The 21,479-nt window shown below is 38.0% G+C and overlaps 1 protein-coding gene across 2 annotated transcripts in view; it reads right to left on the bottom strand.

The window, feature by feature from the left end:
* Positions 1-254: 254 nt before the first annotated feature.
* The window catches only part of KCNK13 (potassium two pore domain channel subfamily K member 13), a 54,098-nt gene continuing 32,873 nt past the window's right edge, over positions 255-21,479 (bottom strand). The window contains exons 2-3 of one of the 2 annotated variants that reach the window (XM_015632039.2): positions 20,355-20,431; positions 255-6,126 (exon numbers count right to left, since the gene is read on the bottom strand). In XM_015632039.2, the coding sequence (XP_015487525.1) occupies positions 5,234-6,126; positions 20,355-20,431 (970 nt within the window). In that variant the 3' untranslated portion in view covers positions 255-5,233. The remainder of the gene's footprint in view (positions 6,127-20,354; positions 20,432-21,479) is intronic. The other variant, XM_015632038.3, reaches the window with a different exon arrangement.

Below are 21,479 nucleotides of genomic sequence, written 5' to 3'. Positions count from 1 at the left end.
TGTTCTATGGCTTTAAAAGGGGGAATAGCTTTGAAAAGGTATTTTGAAAGGTAACACTTATGAAAACTGATCCATCTTTCCCCTCTGGGAACTCCTACATGTACCTAATAGGAAATCCATTTGAGTCCAGAAATTGCACCCTTGCTTGGAAAAAAATGATTCTGCCTCTTATCAAACTTCCCCTTTATAGAAAGTTACACAGCCTGTGGAAAATATTTCACATAAAACATATTTCATCATTTTGCCTCTCAAAATCTTTGCAAATTTATGTTTATTCTATTATCACAAATATTTTCATATAATTAAACAGAAGACACAAAGTGAAACTGTAAAAAAACAAAATATAACAGTGTATGTATTCCACAAGATTGTTCTTAGACTTACTTCTGTTCTTAAAAGTCTGCAGTGAGGTGATTTTTGTCTGCTTTGACATAAAACAGCTCTATAAACACAGTCTATATCAACAAGCTTCTAACTGCTTGGACATGAAGTGTCATTCTTTGTATTCACATTTTCTCTTAAATCTAATAAAAAATAAGACAATGTTGGTCCACTTTGATGAGCAATGGTTTTAATTTTCCTAGTGAAATGTGGCCTTCTAAGCAATAAGCAGAGTATTGTGTAGATATTGTTGCCAGTGGATATTTGGAAATTAAGGAGTAGGGAAGGGATTGTATTCTTATTTCCTGGATTAAGCAAAAATCTACTCTGAACATTCTCAAACAGACACATTGTACTTGTGTATTTGGCAGTATTTTCTGCCCAAGGGAAAGAAAACACTTGGTGATTCTCCACAGTTTGTACATTAAATTAGATAAAATAACTTTTACTACTTCTTGAAGACTCTAAGAAAGCACTGTGTTAGCCCAGTGTTAGTAGCCTGAATTAAAACAACAGAAGATTCCAACTGTATTGCTTGGAACTGCTAACCCTTCTCTAAGCTAAGGCTCACTGAGATTCTGTTCCCAGTGTGGGGACATCAAGGGGTCACACAAAAGTTCCACTTCCACAGCTGTTGGAGAGGAGTCATCCAAACAACTTCATACCCTCCACCTCCAGAGAAACTTTAGTCAAATACAATGTTAATCAAGAGGCTCTCTTCCCGACCTGACCCCTTTCTCTTGAAAAATTCAGTCAGAGAAATGGAGCTGGTTTATTTTTTATGCCTAGCCCAACCTTCTCTTTGTTCTTCAATTTGTAAATGTGTCAAATATAATTAATACTGACAAAGGCCAAGATTAAATCAAACAAAATGTGAACACTCTTTGTGTTATTTGGTTGACGCAAAGCTCTCACCATAAAATGCTTTTAGATAAATTAATTCAGCTATTAGAGTGCTGCAGCACTGAAACTTTGCTCCAACTGTTTGAACTTTTCAGGGACACTGTCAGGTCATCTTAGATTCAAAACCTAATACATGGCTGGAGTCCTGAAATCGGCTAAGGGAATCAAGTACCTGACTTCTACTGAAAGTCGGTGTGTGGTGGGAAGTTAATTTACTTCCAGCAGGGATTAAATGCCTTTGCAGAGTCTATTCATGTCCTTGCAAAAAGAGGCCCATGTCCTTCATGGAGATAAATGAATGTAACTGCTTTCACACCCACCTACCAGCAAAGTGCCTGATTCACACATTTTACAAAACCTAAACTAGTAAGAAAACTCTAAGAGCTACCTCTACTTTTATTTGATTGTATTTTGGTTAGCACTAGATATTTCCTTTCAATGTAAACTAATTATACACAATATGTTATATTAAATAATGATATTATTAAGTTGCACAACTATGAGTTTAAATTTCAGCTGATTATTCCATTACGGACTTCCATTTTCAGATTTTCAGCCTGGCAGGCTGCAAACTGCAGTTTAACCCACTGATTTCAGTGGTACTCCTGGCCCTTTAAAGTGCACATTCAGAATCTCAATGCATCCATGGTTTTCCTCCAAACATTTTTGCCTTAAAAACCTCACCCTCATATCTCAATAGCCACCATGAAATTTCATGGCAGGCAACAGAGAAACTCAGTACTTTTGAAAATATGTTTCTGTCTTGTTGATTGAGATTTTAGTGTTAAGCAATACAGCATTAAAATTTACACAGCTTTGAAAATAGATCCCTGGCTATCTCCTTAAATTCCTCATTGCTACTTTAAAAATGAGAGAAATGTGATGCTATCTGTATTTTTAGTGTAATTTACTTTTCACACTGGCTGGGCATTTGTCACTCCCATGTTAAATTCTGCTCTTTTTTGGTATGTGTACATTTGTATTTCCACTTGTTTTGTAAATTTAATATTTTGATACTACATTATGAACAGAACTTTTTGGGGATTTCTCTCTTCAATGCCTTTAGAAAAACAACTGTAGTAGTACCATGGGACTGTATTCAGAAATTTCTCTCTCTGATCTTAAAAGTCTAATTTATCCACAGATATTCTCTAAGAATTCCACAGCCTCCTTGGCAAAATCATTCAATGCTGAGTGTGGCTACCGTAAGGGGAACTCAGTGACAAAGTCAGAGGTCTCTTAGGGACAGAATGACATCGTGGTACAAGATAGCAGAGGGACAGAATATACTGGTCCTTCATCTCTGTCTATTGACATCTGAATAGAGATGATTAGTGCAGCGATTCCCTCGTTATCTTCAGCGGACATAAAATCCAACCACAAAGCCAAGTGATCTTGCACCTGACACCTGGGTCATGAAGAAGGCAGTGCTTGAGTGAGCAGAAGGTCAGGGCTGATCAATGAAAACAGAGCTAGCGTACACCAAAGATCCCTCATAGCCTTGTCAAATCTCTTTGATAAGGTCTATTTATTAGTCCCTTGCTTTCATAACCATAGATGTTTTCAGACCTATTGAAAATAGCTGACAAAGATTCCTCTGTGGTGATGAGAAACCAAGGCTGGTTACCAGAAAGAATGGAACAGAACAACACAACCGTCTCATGTCTTGAAACCATCTGAAGACCCTCTTAGTGACTGCTAAAGCAGTGGGTTAAGTCCTATACTATTTCTGATAGCTAGCAGAGGAATACATCGGTAACAATGAGATCCTAGGGTTACAGGCAGTGAACAAAGGTGTTTCTGAATGAATTTGGAAAGAAGGCTTCAGAGCAGTACTTCTCTGTTTTTATAGCCAAGTATTTTTATTCAGTAAGATTGAGACGAGGAAGGTCTTGGGATTAAAAAAAAAATAAAGAAAAAAAAAGTGCAACAGTGTAATGGATCTTGGTATTATAATTTAATCTGAAATAATTCAGTGGCAATTTCTGCTAATACATAAGCCCCCATCAAAAACAAATAAAACTGCTTTTCTCATAGAAGTTAGGGTTTGGAAGCTGATTCAGATTTTACATGGATGCAAATATGAAGGGATTCTGCTAAGACTACCCCATTCCTTCACAGATGAGTTGACGTATTTCAGAATTTGGACTGATAACTTCAGCTTAAAGCTTTCCTTGTAACTAAGAATAGCAAGATTTGGCTTTAAATCAGGATTTTTACCCCTAATAATGTCAAAAGAGCTTGCAATTTTTTCACTAGTTAGGTACATTTGTTGAATATCTGGGGTTAGTTTATTATATGAAAGGATTCCAAGCTTTTGTTTTCAAATTCAAATATTGATAAAATTAGTATAAAAATGTTATTCTACAATATTAGAAATGTAAGTAAAAGAACTTTAGGCCAGAATTAAGAAAAAGGCTATGATATAAATTCCTAATACTAATTAAACTGGAGAGGCTATCTGCATTGTTCTTTATGAGAGAACTATATAACGATGTTCTAAATTTCCTAATATTGAAATATTCTGAAAAGCTTTCCACCTGTGAGAAAACATTTTGTCCTGATGCATACACTATCCTTTCCAGGGGATGGGGTCCTTTGTGAACAATTCTACTTATTTACACTCTCATATATTGTTTAGCTTTAATGTGCTGCATGTTTAGAGAAGAATCAGGAATTCAGCCCAGTCATCCTTAAATTTTTGCTAGATTTTATGTTAATTTAATCCCTTATTTCTCTAGCTAACTAATACAAAATATGATTTCACTGTCATTAAAGATCACTTCTTTTCCTCTTTTCATGATCTTCTTACTGTTATTATTCTTCTCATTGAAATTTCCTTTGTAGTCATAATGAACACTCAGAGCATTTCATTGAGAAAAACAAGGAGGTAAAACATTTTCTATTTCCCTAATCAAGACCCTGTCATTATTATCACTGAAAACCAGAGAAACAGATGAAGAATGACAGAGTTACATGAAAGAGAAAAAGGACACTGCCAAAGTGATTCTGTGATCACAGTCATTTATAATAACACCCTGGATGCTGACATGACAATCTAATTGCATACTAAAGCCTGTTGTGTAAACTTAAATTACTAGTTGCATTACACAATGCTGAATATTCAGTCACAATTGAGGCAAATAGGAACAAAAATTTGGAAAGTCTTTGATTGCTATTGTGGAATAATTCGTACCACTCATCAGTAAGTCAATTTTCAATTTAATTTGATATTTTTGAAACAGAAAGCCATAGTGATTCAATTCTAGAATAAAAACTATCCTTGGAAAAGAATCATATTTTGAAAATGAAGAAAAGGAAACAAAAGTAGGATAATTTTTTATTCTATCACTTTTGACAGTATCCTCTTATATGAAAGACTAAATAAATTCTAAAGGCAAAATTCTCTCCCCATTCACATTACAATACCTCCAGAATATACCTGCCAACTTGCATACTATTTTCCATTAAATTAGATCTGCAGTATCATAAAGACTGATTCATTTTTTGGTCTCAGATAAGTCACTTCCAGGAAACAGGAATGAAAGTAAGACAGAAAGCTCCAAACAATCTGTGAATTAAGAATGTGTTCAGCACACACACTTGGTTTCTTCCCATCCCTCAGATTTCTTATCCTGAAATCTGTATGTCACATACTGGGGAAGAACAGGACATAGAAATTTTATCTGAAGGCTAAATTAAAATCCTCCTGCAGTAAACTGCTTGAGGAGCAGAAATATGGGAAAGAAGGAAGGCCAGGACTGGTACAATGCAAAAACATTAAGTGAAAGCCCCCCAAAAAGTCAAGAGGTCTTTCATCAGGAGGTATGCTCTTCACATCATCCCACCCTCTGGTGGTGCGCTCTCCCTAGCTATTTCACTTGATTCACCTTGTTTCAATACCTGTTGAAATGGTTCACACTGTTTCACTGCTATTACTGTTGCTATTTTATCTATCCACACTTGTCTCTGCCAGTCTGTTATTCATAATTGCTAGGGCTCCAACTCCACCGGAGAATCCATTTTGCTTCGAATTAGAGCTCATTTGCCTTGGATACCCATTAGCAGTTTCTGACAGCTGTTTCTGCATGATGGCCAGTGAGACTTTATTGGAGGCCAGAAAGTCTTTCATGGAGATCATCTCTCCTGACAGACGGCGTCCGTCTGTGTCACTCTCATTGACAGCATCAGTCTCAATGGAGATGTTTCTCCGGCTGCGCACATTTCCTGGCATTACCACATTCCTCCGTGAACGAAATAATCTTCTTTGGCATCTGTGGCAGCACTTGCAGGCCAACTTCTTTAATATCCAGTTTATGGACTGCTTGATGACAATAGAGATCACATTAAATAAGGAATAGATGCAGCACACCCCCATGAGTATGAAGACAAAGTTGCCAAAGCGGTAAAGGCCTTGGCTGTCATACCTGACGTTCTGGCTACTGACCAGATCACCAAAACCAATGGTGCTGAAGGCCACAAAGCAGAAGTAAAGTGAGTCAAAGTAACTCCACCCTTCAATCGGTGTGTACATTGCAGAGGCACAGCAGGAAATTATGAGGGATGCTACACATAAAATCAGCATAACATAGTACACAGAGGGCTTCCAGCCCGCCAGGCTGTCCACCTCAGAGGTCCCTGAGCCCCGCCGGCTGTTGTGAGGGAGAACCCCTTTCCTCCTCAGCTGTCTTTCGTGGCAGGACTTCATGACGTAAGCTATGACAGTGATCAAGCGCTCCAGGAACAGGTTAAAGAACAAAATGGTCCCTGCACATCCTATAAGGCCGTAAAATATCAGAAAAATTTTGCCTCCAACGGTGGCTGGGGTGGTCATACCAAACCCTGGAAGACAAAAAAAGAACAGTTGATAAAAATAAACCTGTAGGTACCATGCTAGGACTTCTGTCATGTGCAAGGCTGATGAATGGATAGCAAATCCTTGGGCTACAGATTAGCTTTGATAAAAAATACATTCTCCTCACATGTTACCCACTTGTGCTGGACTGTGTCTGAGCTGTAAGGGCAAGGAACACATGCCAGCATTTCCTCCAGAATCAGAATGAAACAAAAAGCAGAACAAAACACATGGACAGGGAAAAGAGTTTAGAGGAGGTCTGAATTCTGGTCTGGTTGCTAGGTTCACTCTTTCTCTCTTTGTGCTTTGGATTGCTTCCAGGCTTTGAGGTTATCATAGCCACTTTCTTCTGTCTGATGCTTCTCTGGACCATAGCTCTGTCCCAGGGGTGGCTCCTGCCTTCCAGAGATCCATCTGCACCAAATCTTTGTAACACACGGTGAAATGTCTCTGAGGCTCACTTGACTCCTGGTGTTAGTGTAGGTGGCATATCAGCACTCAGCACCCAGCACTCAGCACCCACTCTAGCCTGGCTGTGGAAGCCCAGGGTGAGAGCACACACCAGATGACATAGCCCCTGACAGGATCATCAGCCTCTCATGAGTTTCCCAGCAGGAGTTAAAGATGCCCTGCATCTGACTTGGCTGTCTGTCACTCATTATCACTCCCTTTTTAAATCACCATTGCTGAAGTTTTCTATTTCTCTATGTCCCACTCCACAGCTCAAGTCTGAATGTGGATCTTATCAAACATCTCCTCTGGTCTGATTCCCTGTCATGGGACTTCTCAGACCAGAGGTGCTTCAGTCTACTCTCAAATATTTCCCATCCTAAAGCCGGAAAAGAGTAATTTTGTTTTGGTTAAAGCTGTTGATAAGACAATCTTGCTTTAATAAGATATAACTAAAGAATAAAAATATGTCCAGGATGTCATTGATCAAATTGGAGTAATGTTCATGACAAATCTTTGCTGTGTTTCATTAGGATTATTAAAAGACTACATAACTGACCAACTAAACAAAATTTTTTCTGTTCTGTTGACAGGACAGAAAAATCACTGGAGACAATGGATTTTTTTCTTTCTCTTTGTAACTATGAGATGCCTATTATGAAATAAAGACATTAGGCTCAGAGAAAGAAAGGTAAACATAGTCAGTATGATACACTTGTATTTCAAAGACAAGAGCAATGTGAAAAGACGGTGTTTACAAAGTGTCAAACTGCACCCCTCTTCCCTTCAGTGCTTATCTGCTGCCAGCACAGATTCCTCTCTCACTGCTGTGCTCCTGCCTCACAATGTGAAGTGTTAGCCCCCATCCTCACTCCTCCAGCTCGAACAGCCCCACTAACAACAGTTCCAAGCATGGGCTCTCCAAGGTCACTGCACTTTCACCTGCATACACAATCAAAGATCAAGTGGTCCTGCAGGAGGCTCCAGCCTCCTCATTAAATTTCTGTGTTAGAGAGAGCTGAACTGCAGCTCTGTGGTGTGGAAACAACACCACACGTGACAAACCACAGACAGAATGTTCTTCACTACAAGAACTTGTTCCTGTGTTGTCTTTGGCACACAAATACTTCCTCCTGCTTTCCACCCTCCCTTTCTGTTCCATGATTTTATCCCTCTATAATTCCAGTTTTAATGCTTATTTTCAGTGCAGGCTGTCTTATATGCAAGTCATGACCTCCACCCTGTGGACAGACACCAAAAAAACAATGGAAAGAGGAATCTCTCAGCAGCTGGTGAGATCTGCCCAAAGAAGCTGGGGGGAGAGAAGTGAGGGGTTGCCATGTTCCTGTCTTGCCCTACTCCTTGAAGAAGGGAAGCAGCTGTATGGCAGGCAGAGATGGAAAGGTGAGGAGCCCCTGGCACAGGGTGAACAGCATTTAGGGACTGGTAGGCATCTCCTACAGCATAAAACAAATACCCTGGAAGGAGAAATGCAGTTAAGGCTCACACTCCCAAGGCAGTTTTATGCCTTTGGGCTGTTTCCCACAAGTCTCTCTCAGGATCCTGCCACTGGCATCATGGCCAGAGCCTGAACTCCTCAGGTTGCTTCCTCAACTGACTGAATTTTGATGCTGGGTTTGTTCTGTCACCCACTAGCAAAGGTTTACAAAGGCACTCAATAGGCATTCCAGGGAATCACGGTCATCATGGTGTTACCCACCCACAGTGAACTGTGAATAAATGACTTGGTGAGAAATTAGAGCACCAATGCGACCCATATAGCACAACAGTGAAAGAGCAAGAAGTTACATTGCAGACTGGGAAGCAAACACAGAATGAAATTATGAAATCATTTAAAAGAGGAAATAAAAGCAGTGGCTGAGACTTGGAGACTATTTGAAAATACAAAATTGCTTCTTGTGATGAAGAAAAAAAGAAAAAGGACACAACTGCAGGAAAAAGCGCCACTAATTTTTTGGTATGAGAAAATGATGATTAAGTCAAGTGAATTTTATTTTACAAGTTGTGTGACATTTCTTGGAAGCACTGTTTCAAGTAGCAATTGAGATTATAGTTAATCAAGTGGAAATCAAATCATTCTGGGCTGGGAAAATAGAATGTTTTTAAGGCACTAAAAAGTGTTTCAATAAATTTGCTAGACATGTCTGCTGATATGGCATTGGATTATCACCATTGATAGAAATGCATGACAAATCCTAAATTTATCAGTCCAGCAATGAAGGCAGCATGCTTATAGATTTCAGGATCCTATTTTGAAATCAGTATAATACTGATTTGCCTGTGTCCCATGACCCATTGACTTTATAAATTAGTGTGATCTTTCTTAATATTCAGCTGAACTGAGCAAGTACATTCCTTATACTTAAATTTTCCTCCAAATATTGTGTTGGCTTTTTTTTTCAGCTATTGCTTAAGCAAGAATTATGGGGTTTTTTTGTGAATATTCATGTTAATTCTGAATTTCTCTGTAGCAGATCTATTTTTTTGGAAGTTGGAGGAAATTTAAATTCAAAGTGGAGTCAGCAAAACTTTTCTAAACACTGCACACCTCCTATGGAAAACAAATCTTTAGATTTTGTTTTGGCAGCAAAATTTTTATTGTGAAGTCTGTACTGCAAAGCACTCTCAAGTTCACCTTTGTGTTCAGGTTATATTGTGTAGATATTCCAAAAGCATACACTTATATTAAAAAAAACAACTAAAAAGGGAAATCACATAGCATAATATAATCATGCTTCATTACTTCTTGAAGTAAGTACTCGGTATAAATGGAGAAAAGCGAGCAGCTGTAATTCTTATCAATAACCAGTTTGATAAGAAGGACTGAGGTCCAACAGGAAGTTCTCCTAAAGCAGACTCCTCCGACAGCAAACAGTGAATACCATCAAGGAAATATTAATCTCAATCTAACAGTAAAAAGATTATATTGAAATCTAACCAGAGGAAACAGGCATCAACTGCCTATTCCAGGCTAGTATTGGTAATTTCATCTTTTCTGTTGCAAACTGCTCCAGTGCTACCAACTGCTGTAAATGTTTCTCATGGGTCATTACCCACATTCATCTCCTCTGCCTGGTGACACATGGTTTGGCATTTTGTGTTTAATTCTGGATGTCCTAACATTAAGGTTACATTAATTAAAACTTCAGTTTTCATTATTGGTGCACCTGGTGCCATGAAAAAGTATGAGAAATACTTCAGCAGTCCTAATCCCTCACGAACGAAGCCTGGGGTGCCCCATTATAGCATGTGTGTAGGGAGACTGGAACAGAGGTATAGATTTCACAGTTAATTTTAGATCATGCAGTTGGGTTGTTTTATTGTTCTGAAAACTATTTCTCTTTTCTGAGAAGCCTCATTTCCTCTCTGAATGTGTGCAGTTTTCTGCTCCCGCCCCTCACACAAAGAGGAAGTAGATAGAAAGAGGGGGCAACACTATAGCAACAATGAGTCATTGTCATGTTAGAAATATAAATATCAACACAAAACAGCATTCCAGATTAAGCCTACAATGAGAGCTCTTTGTCATGTTGTGGCTGTATTCCTAATGTATTTTATATTTATTTCTTTTTCTCTGTCAGTTTGGTTTAGACACTCATTGGGGAAATGATGAATTTCCAGTGAAATAGACAATGGATAATAATTGAGGTTCATGATAGGTGTGAACCAAACTAAATAGGACAAAGACTTCCAATTGCAGTGAAAAAAAAAATCAAGAAAATAGTAATTAGTAAAGAGAAATACAGGAAGTCTGAGATACCTGCAAAGATGCTGACCCTCCCTTTTTCAGACACATATGTGTACGGAACTATCTACATAAGGATGTTTTGTACTTCTAGAAGAGACAGAAGAAACAACTCTTAACAGAAGCTGTACTTCAAAGACTTTGTTGAGAAAATGTCCTGTACTTTACACTGTTCCAACAGTGTGCAGGCTCCAATATTTTGGCAAAATTCACTTCCGCCATGATAACTCCTCTGGTGCTCTCTGAGTAGTATAAGCACTCCTAACAAAACTACTTCTGTTGGAGTAATTCTCACCTGTAGACACGCTTGTAGGAACAGCTAAAGACTCTCAAATCCTGTCACATTTCTGCCTTCATGACACTGCTATGTCAGCAAGCTTGTAAAAGAGTCCTGTTCCAGAAAGGAAGGAGGATATTAAGTCCTTCTTTCCAAAAAGAAAAGAAAAAGACTCATTTCTGTGAAGACTTCCACTGTATGAGAGGACATATTGATGGATGGTGCTGTCACAACTACCTGACAGCAACAAACCCGCACTTAGGTCCAATTTCTGGTATGAAAAAATACCTTTAGTGTTGCTGATTTTGCTAAGTCTGTGCACAAAAGCGCGCACACACACACATGCATGCAGACATCTCTGATTTCCCATCAGTGGAAGATCAGTATCTGAACTGTGCGGCTGTCTGGTGAGATCTACATCCATGCATGTGGTCTTAAACATAAATTTTAATATTTTGATCTTGTCTCTTATGAGGAAGAGAGAATGAGCTAGCCATGAAATTTCCTTTAATGCAACAATTATTTGACAAAATAATATTTTACTGGGACAGTCTAGGGTGTGGTATCATTTATTTAAGTTCCTGTTAAAATGCTGTTTTCTTGTGGAGATGGCTATGTGGTGGGGAAAGGCTCAGCCTGCCCAGGGAGGCAGGGATACATGGCTATAATAGCATTCCTTTGTGCTCTATGCTCTTCTGTTTCTGGATTTGTCTGCCCAAGCAACCTCTGCACCTCCTGCTCAGCATCTCCAACATTCCAGAGCTGTAAAACCTGGAAGTGTCTCCAGGGCTATTTGAGCTGAGTCATAAATACACACTGCTATGATGAGTGCTCAGCTGCTTGGTGACCTGGGACTTGCCCTGAGTGCTGCTGCTGCTGCTTCCATCTGTGCCAGTGTGCACCTGCTATGTCCTGCATAGGCAGGATGAGAGGGATGTAACCTTGTGCAGACCTCCTGGCAGAGTTCAGTCCATTCCAAAAGGACAAACACTGATGCTGGAACTAATGGGGTAGGATGTCTTGATGAAATAATACATATGAGATCTTTTTCCCTCTCTAACTTGTTTAGAGACTTGTTACACCTGACAGACAGCACTCTTGACACTGTTTCAAGGAGACTGAAGGGCTGGTTGGAGATAATGATTTGAGAATGCATGGATGCCATGCTCAGTCTATGGGACAGAAGACTTGTGTAAGAGAGTGGGCATAACATTTCTTGCCCTCTGAGAAAAGGCTTCTGTAAACCCAACTCTGTGACACAGATGTAGGTTAGTGTCACACCAAGTGTGTAAATGGGACTTCAGGGTTAGAAACAGCAAAACCTTGGGCTTTCAATAATTTGTTCTGGAAGACGTACGAAAAACTGGTTTTGTGTTAGTGTGTGAGGCAATGTCTCTATTTAACAAAGCAAAGTTAAGCTCACAGAGTCATTGTTAAACCCTGTCTGGAGAGCTGGATGCCTGTTACTGCCATTCTCTCATTTCATATATGGAAACTGCATGTTCTGCCTTGAACAGAAACCTACCTTAATAAAACCATCCAATGTTAAGGAATCTAAAGGACATAAGTAGAAGGAATGCTAAAGGGACAACATTAAATGAACAATGTCATCAAAAAATCAGTTTTAATAGACATCTTGAGAGGTCTGTTGACACCTCTGTTACCATGTCTATGTAGTCCTTAAAGAATACATGACTGTAATTTTCATTATTGCAAGATTTTCACACTTATGGAAACCTTGCCATTCTGTTTTATGTAATTAAGGTTGTTTTTTTTTTGAAGTTCACACCAGGTCTTCTACAAGAAATATACACAGCCTTATTAAAACTACTGTGTGATCATAAATTCCATGTATAAATGTTTTATGCCTACCTTCATATATTATATATATATATTATATATATATAATATATATATTATATTATATATATTATATATATTATTTATATTCTGTTTATAATTTTTATGTAGTGCTAGGTCTAGTGCCTTTCCATCACCTCTAGATAGATTTGTACCTCTGTACAGCTTTTGTGTTACTATAGGGACAGAACAAAGTTCATTTTTGAAATACCTTATTACTATTTTCAAACTAAATAACTTGTTGAACACTCAGTTAAAGGTTTTTATTCAGCCTTAAAACATATAAACATTTATCTGGTTAAACAATATAAATTGAATATTAAGTATAGTTTTTGTATTTAATATTCAAACATATTTTCATTTTAGTATGTTATATGAAAAGGCACTTTTCATCTGCCTGGCTCCAAGACAACCTGAAATCCTGTGCTCAAATGTGCCTAACAGCTTCTGCCTTTATATGGGTACAGTAATACTGATGAGCAGTAGTTCTGTGGGCAAGATTCATACACACACACACACACATACATATATATATATATATATGTAAAACTGAAAATATACAAGATTACATCTGAGTCACATACATATACATATATAGAAATCTTCCTTTTTTAAAATATAAACATTTCTGTTGAATAGTCTGCCTCACTAACAAATAGCAGTAACTTCAAACCATAATTCATTTTGGCAGGATAATAGTTTATATGAATCATGAATCTAATTAACACTATTTCAAGAGTTTATTTGCAGTCATTCAGTCTGTGTAAACATAATAACCCTATCATGGAATAGGAACGTAATATTGTATACTCATCAAGCTATAAGTCCACCTACTCCAAAATTTTCCTTTTTAAATCATACAAAGCTGCTAATATTTCAAGAATTTTCAAAGCTTAGTTTAAAATTGCTTATTGTTACTTTATTGCTGGCATGCACAGCTTTTCTCTGGAATAATGCTTCAGCACGTCCTCTCATTTAGGATAAAACTATGGGAAATAAGGCAAGCCTCTTGCCCCCCTCAGGGGAAAAAAACAAGTGGTGCCTGCTTTAATCCTCTTGGTAATCTGAGTTTGGGGACATACTGTTGGGCACATCTCAGTGGAGGGGATTCGGTAAAATTAAAGTTTTTCTCTGGCTTTATACAAAACAATTTTAAGAAACAATGTCACTTGTGATTCAACTAAAGCAAAAATATCTCAGCTGTGAGTATTAAGCTCAAAAAAGTAAAGTGAAGAAAAAAAAACATCTGCTGTATTACAGAATGTAAGTAAGCTGGACACAGATAAGAACTTATTTTTGGTAAGCTGAAGAAACAGTAAATGTTTGTGTGTGATTACATTTTTCCTAACCAATTTCAAGCCTTATCTGGATGTCAGAGAGGAAGTTTGGTCACCATTGCTTTCAGAAATACCATGTGCCAAGAGCTTCAGCATTGCTATGTCCCAGGAAACAAAAACCTCACCCAGAAAATTAGGTTTGCCTGATGCTTGGATACATCAAACTTAAGGACAGATAAAAAGATCATGTCATAAAATACAGTACAGATACCACTTTAGTTTCTTGGAGACTGAAAGAAAGTAAAAAAAAAGCTAAGAATAAGGGGAAAAAAAAATCACAGTACTCATGCAGGTGCCACTACAAATATGAAGCAAAGCCTGTGAAGTCAAACCATATAGAAAAGGCTGTTCGTATTGTGTGTCATAAGGATTTTGAACTATTCCATATATATTTCAAATAAAAGCAGAAGTTTTATATTAGTATTGTAATTAAAATTTAAAAAAAACCCTGGCAGATCATGACAAACAACAGTATTAGAGATTACAGTGAATATTCATCACTGGACAACTGGTAATGGAGAAATGACAAATCTGAGAGTGGTTGTGATGAGCATATGATGATAAACTTAGGTTTTATTAACTTTGAATTTCTTATCTGTTAATCTGTGTCTCAAAAGTCAGGAGTTTGAAGGGGGAAAAGGCTATTTCTCATTTTTTTTTACATTTTGAAAGCAAATATTCTGGGGTGGGGGGGGCACTGATGGATGGACACTCAGTGAAAAAAATCTGAGTTTGTCAAGCAATCATAGAATTCCCCAGAAGTCTGTGTTAGAAGGGGCCTTCTAAGATCATCTCATCAAACCCCCCTGTCATGGGCAGGGACACTTTCTGCTAGAGCAGGTTGCTCAACCTGAATTATGCTGGGCTTCTCCAAAGACTATACTACCTACCAAAAAAACCTATTTTTGGTGCCAGGTTTTAAAATGAAACTTAAGATACAACAACAAAGGAAAAAAAAAAAGTCAAAGAGATGTAACAACAGTAGAAAGCACAGTAAATTTTGGCTCACTGAAACGAGTAAGTCATTGCTGAAACCTTGTGCTGGCTTCTATCCACACAACAGCAAGGTGTGTACCTTTGCTTTTGAAATGTCTGGCTTTTTCAAAATGTGAAAGGACTTGCTAAGCCCCTGGCTCATGAATGTCCTAAATCTACAGCGTATGTCCCTTCCTGTGAGACCAGAGATGTTCTTTTAGTGACAGTTCTAGTGGCAAATGTCTTTAAGACAAGCATAAATCCAGTGATCAAGTCTACTCATATGATTTTTACAGGTTCAAAGATTTATGTAAAACAGGACCCATTTGTAAAATATCACAGGGAGGTTCAACACTCTGCTACTCAAAATCCTCCACAATAAATTTGGCTTGCTGTCAAAGTGTTGTGCCATTGCAAATGTAAAAACATCCATAACACAATACCTATTTCAAGGGTTGAATCTCTTCTCACCTATCTGGGTGATGATCAGTCCTGCTCTCTGTGCATCAGGCATATTCAGAGTCTCAGCATTTGCCTTACCCACGCAAACAGTTAAACAAGGACAAGACAGGCCTGCAGAGGCGGGGAGAACTGAATGAGATTATAGCAAGATGTTAAGGAGTAGTTAAAAGCTACAGATCTAGGCATTTTCTGATATAACTGAACAAGTGATGCACTATGGGCATCCCAAAATCAGACAGTGGCTAAGGTTGGAAGGGACCTCTGGAGACCAGCCAGTCCAGCCCCCGTGCTCAGCAGGGCCTCCCTTGCATGATAGGTGTCCAGTTGGATAGGAATTCATCTAGAGGATAACAGAGATGTCCAGCTTTCCAGTCAGATATTTATAGATTTGTGGAAATAAAAATCATACTTTAAGGATGTCTGGAAACAGAAATGTTCATATATGGAAAGATAAAACTGCAGTGAGTCCTTTCAGAGGTAAAATTTTGAAACTCTTTCTGAAACACTTTTGATTAAAGGTTAAATGGCCCATAATAGCTTTTGACATCATTATTTGAAGATCCTTATTTAAATTATTTATTTATTTCAATAAATCTTTCTTTACTCTCTCTCTAGTTTATGAGATTTTTCTCTGCAAGAGGGTTAAGTGAATTAACTTTTTTTTTTTTTTTTTGTGAGCAATCGCAGCACTGCTGTTGGAAGTATGGCCCATTCTCAAGGATCTCTCCTCTCTGCCCAGTGGTGCCTGCAGCTACTATTTCCAACAAAATATTTAAGAGCCTCCAAGGAAAGTGAGCTTTTCTCTGATGACAATCCCTGAATGGAAATGACAAGGCTGAAAAATATAAGAGTAAAAACTTTGTGGGTGAAATGCCTCGCTGAACTTTGAAGAGGTTACATGTACTCTACTGTTAATGCTGATTAGCTAAATAACTAAATTTAATTAAAACTGTTTTTCACATACTGCTTGTGAAAATAGTGAAGCTGAGAAAGGTTTTACTAAATATGTTTATCCAAAAACATAGTAGTATCACCTGTTTAATTCATTGAGTATTCTTCCAGAGGAAGAAAGACGCAAAATTTACTCCAAATACAATCTACTTGTAAATTTTAAAACCCTTGAAAAAATGATGAAGTAAAGTCTTGGCTCTTTCTAGGAGTTTTGAAGAAGCTACCTGTACTAATAATAGGTTTAAAGGCTTCTAATGTCATAGTTCAGAGTACTTATTCCCCAGCTGAACAGCACATTTTGCTTTGGAAAAGAAGTACATAATTAAATACTAGGATTTCTTAGGACTCTAAGTGTCCAGAGGCTAACTGTGTGAAAAGAAATCTGAAAGTTTTGAGGCCATTTATCAAATCCTTTCTGCACTAAAATGACTCTGTGCCATCCTTTGTCTCTCTATAATGCCTTTCTGGAAGGCAGGTCCAAAAAAGTTTGCCATACATGAAAAGGCAATAGTGCTTTGATGCAGCATATAATGTACATGCTGAAAAATAGGTACAAAACCCAGAGCCACAAAGGATTCTCTTCTAAAATAAAAAGCCTGTTAGTGAAGTACTTGAAGAGAGGGAGTCTATCAGACTTGTGAAAGAAAGGTTTTCAAGCTACACAGAAAAAAATCACCCAGCCAGGAGCTGAAGAAATTAATGCTTTCAACGTCACAGCAACTTTTCTAACAAGGAGAGAAATAAATCACATTCTCCAAAGGAGTTTTAAATGAAGAGGAAAAGATTATGCTTTTATGTGGAGTTTTCAAAAAACTCTCAACATGTATGATGAAGAATGATGTAGACAGAGAAAAATTAATCCTGTTTCAGCAGCATAGGCAGACCACAGCTTCCAAATTCCCACAAGTGCAAAATATAGAAAAAAACCCTAAAAACAAAACCATATCAGACTGTTGTCAGGAGTATAATATGATTTAAGCATATATTAACATTAGAATGTTGAATAACCAAATTAGCTGGTCCAGTACAAAAGTATTCTGTGAAATAACAAAAGGACCAAAAAATTGCATAGTAATTATTCCAAAGTACTCGGGTTCATCAAGGCTATTAGAGCTCCTGGGGTGCTGATACTTTAATGAGAACGATGGTTGACCTGGTGATGCCATATTTTGCTGTGTGTTGTGTTACTGCCTTCCAGGATCTTTGGAAACACATGAAAACCTGTATCACACATACTGGGTTTGACAAAACCCACTATTATTCTTTCCTTTCTTGCCTCCTAGAAAATGAAAATTGGCTAAAGTTCTTTTTTCTCAGTGTATTTATAAGTGTGTGTGTATATATATATATATAATATATATATTTAAAGATGTGATTTTAAAGTTTGACTTTGAATCCAATTTTGCCTTTAAAGTCCCACAATGAACGCTTTCTAAAAAATGGTGAAAGAAAAACTAGCAAAAAAATAAAATCAGCCACCAGCTGTTTTGCAGTCCCAAGAGTGATGTTTTGCTTACAAACATGACAATAACACTTTTTTCCAGATGTATGTCTGGGCTTGCTAAAACATGTTTTTATATAATCTTGACATGTTTATGGCTTTATGATTTATCTTTTTCGAAATGCATTGCTAATTGTTCTTCTAACAGAAGAACCAGAATGACAAGATTTAGGTATTTCAAATGACCACTTGAAAGTTGGGTCTGTGCAAACTTCACAGAGTTAACAAGGCCCAGTGCAAGGTCCTAAACACAGGTCAGGGGGATCCCAAGAACAAATATAGCCTGGGCAGAGAATGGATCAAGATTAACCCTGGGAAGAAAGACCTGGTGGTGTTTGTGGATGAAAAGCTCAGCGTGACCCGGTGATGTGTGCTTGCAGTCCAGAAAGGCAACCAGATCCGGTTTGCATCAAAAAGTGCATAACCAGCAGGTTGAGGGAGGTGCTTCTGCCTCTCTGCTCTTGTGTAACCCCACCTGGAATGCTGTGTCCAGCTCTGTGGTCCCCACACAAGAAAGACATGGATTTGGTGGAATGAGCCCAGAGGAGAGCCATTAAGTTGACCACAGCACCTCTTTGTGAAGACAGGATGAGAGAGTTGGGGCTGTTCAGCCTGGAGAAGAGAAGGTTCTAGGGAGACCTTACAGCACTTCCCAGTACCTAAAGGGGGCTTACAGGAAAGCTGGAGAGGGACTTTTCAAAAGGGAATATAGGGATAGGACATGGAGGAAAGGCCTCAAACTGAAAGAGAGCAAGTTAATATTAGATATTAGGAAGAAATGCTTCACTATAAAGGGTGGTGAGATCCTGGACAGGTTGCCCAGAGAAGCTGTGGACTCCCCATTCCTGGAAGCATTCAAGGCCAGGCTGGATGGTGCTTTGAGCAACTTGATCTCGTGAAAGCTGTCCCTGCCCATGGCAGGGGCATTAGAATTAGGTGAGCTTTAAGATCATTTCCAACACAAACCATTCAGTGATTCTATGAAATGATAAATCCTTCTGGTTAAGAAATAAAGCATCCAATGCTATCCATGATTAAAAAGCATTTAAAGTATCTAGTGCAAAATCAAACATAAAATTCATCCTTGTTTGAACATTTAATGACTGGTAGAGCATGCAGGGAAAGAGGAATGCATCAGGGAAAGAGGAATGAAGATGTTTTGATGAGTGAATAGAAAATTAAACCCCATCCGTCTCTGTGAATATGTACTGACAGGTGAGGATATTAAGATGCCCTGCCACCCCAAAAAATTTTCTCTTGTGTAAGATCTCTTATTGCCCATATAACATCAATGATAATGTGTCACCAGACAGAAGATCTGAATATACTTGAGCAACCTTTGGCTAGCTATGGCAGCTGTTTCATGTGCTTGTTATAGCAAATTCATGTTCTCTTCCTTCTATCCTCTAATCTGCAGTTTTCAATATCAGGACTTTTTCAACATCCATTTACAAGACTCACAACTGACAACATAATGTTTAAAGCTGAAGATGTCTTAGCAGACCTTCTACTGGAGACATAACTCATAAAAACCCTGACACATGGATTCAAGAAGTACCTCAGAAACCAGTTCAGCTGCTTGACCATATATGAGTCATTACTCCACGCAGTACTTGGCACTGCAGAAGGCCTAGCAATACTTTTACCTCTTTCCTAAATCCTGGTATGGGTGCAGTCTGTAGCAGATTATCGTGTTTGGCTAGATCTTCACTGAGCAGATGAGCTTACTGAAAGTCATATTAATTTTTTATTTCCACGTCTAATAAACTTGTCTTGAAAAAGACCTGCTGTTGGACAACGGGTCCACGAGCAGAGGAGATACCTTCTAACATCCACATCCATTGATTGTGGATGCTGAGGGTGTACAAGGAGAATGTGACGACTCTGACGAGTCTTGCATCCCCAAATGGCATCACCTCCTGCTGCTGTTGGAATGGCTAGGGGACTAAGGGGACCATTGATCTGGCTTTGCTGGGAATTTTTTTAGTTTTTATAGGAACCCTGCTTCCCTGCTTGCTCTGTCAGGATTTGCATGTTATTCCAGTTCTGCTGTACATTCTGTCCTTCCTCCCTCCTGTCTTTTCCTTTCATTTTGGGTTAGATGTTAGATTTCTGTTGTGTTCCTTAGCAAAAAATTCAAGCTCAGAAAATCCTTTTTACCTTGCTTCATTACTTAATAAAGCATGTATACCAGAAAATAGCTACTATGAAACTTCTAAGAGACATCTCATTATCAGCTTCCAGCATTTCATAGAGATTAAACATGACATACCTACTGACACAATAAAAACCATAGACATGAGGAGGTTGGGCTAACTGACATCATGAACATGATTGAATTTTGGGTACCTCCTCCCAAACAAATTTTGATGTGAGAACCAATCTGCTTCTCATAAAATTATGAAGGGATATTAGCAAACCAGATTACTGCATGTCTCAAATTTAAATTTGAGAATAAGATTTTTTGGCTAAAAATATATAGTTTCAATGGCAAATTACTGTATTTTTATATTTTAATAATGCATTTACATTATTAGGGTACATATTTCTCTTCAACACAAAATAATCATGACTACATGTATTTCAGATTTTATTCACAACTCAATTATGAAAACACAGAGTGCTCTGTAGATTACCTCCTACATGTCTTGCCACAGCTGAGGCCTTGGAGCTTGTGGGGAAGAGGATGTGCAGTTCTTCCACTCTTGTCTTTCTACAAAACATTTACAATTTCAGTTTAAGACTTTGCCATTTTTATCTTGAAACCACTGCGTCTGACGATTCAGGCAAAGACACCATTTGCTTTGCAGCCCATTCAGCACATGGAATTTTTTTTTCAGGGATGTTGCTCACCTCAGGTTTACTAAAAACATCAATGCTTATTGTATATTACTTTTGGTACATAAGAAAATGCAACTTTAAGAGACCCCAAACTTCCACTTTTTATATAAAATAGAAATACATATTTATTTTATAAAAAGCACCCTTTTAAGGAGATTGTAGAGTTATGCTTCTTTTAGTACAATTTAATTGCTTCATTTGTTCTACTCAGTAAATTCTGAGATTTTATTATAGTATCCTCCAATTAATTTTATTTTAAATAGGCTGAAGTGACTGTTTTTTAACTCAGCAGTGTGAGGGCAGATAATTCTGCATGGTCACAACTTACTGATGTGAGCAGGTATGAGGAAATATTTATTCCATTGCTGTACGAGTAAGCACATGCCAACACAGTCTGCTCAAGGATCAGGTCTTCCTCAACACAATGATATCAACTGATAGAGTATAGATGTCTTCAAAAAAGAAACATGCTTTACTGCTTTGGCTTGTAAAATGCATAATTTTAGAACTTCTGCATTCCCCATTTTACACAACCCTTTGCAGCAGAGCTCTCTTTGGAGTGAGCCATATGGTGCTGCCTGTACTGATCCCCCAGCACTGGGTCAGGCACAGGAACAATTTGACAGGCTGAACAAATTTCAAACTTTAAACCATGGGTTCACTGATTTGAGTAGGAATGTATCTTTTGAGTAAGCTTTTCTACCCACTGCACTGGCTAAGGAAAATCTAGGTTCCCATTACTCTTTCCATAAGCTTCTCTTCTAAGATTTACACACCTGGTGTGTATTTTCCAAGTCTCTCTAAAACCCATGCTCTACATGACCAATAGGAATTCACATTCAGCTTGAGAGGCTATAATATACTCCTATTTCACCATGTTTATTAGAGATCTTCCAAACACACTTTTAATTTGTATTTGG

This window comes from Parus major, chromosome 5, assembly GCF_001522545.3.
Source record: "Parus major isolate Abel chromosome 5, Parus_major1.1, whole genome shotgun sequence".
NCBI classification, from domain to species: domain Eukaryota; kingdom Metazoa; phylum Chordata; class Aves; order Passeriformes; family Paridae; genus Parus; species Parus major.
The sequence above is the reverse complement of the archived record's forward strand: the minus strand, read 5'-3'. Positions and strand labels throughout refer to the sequence as shown.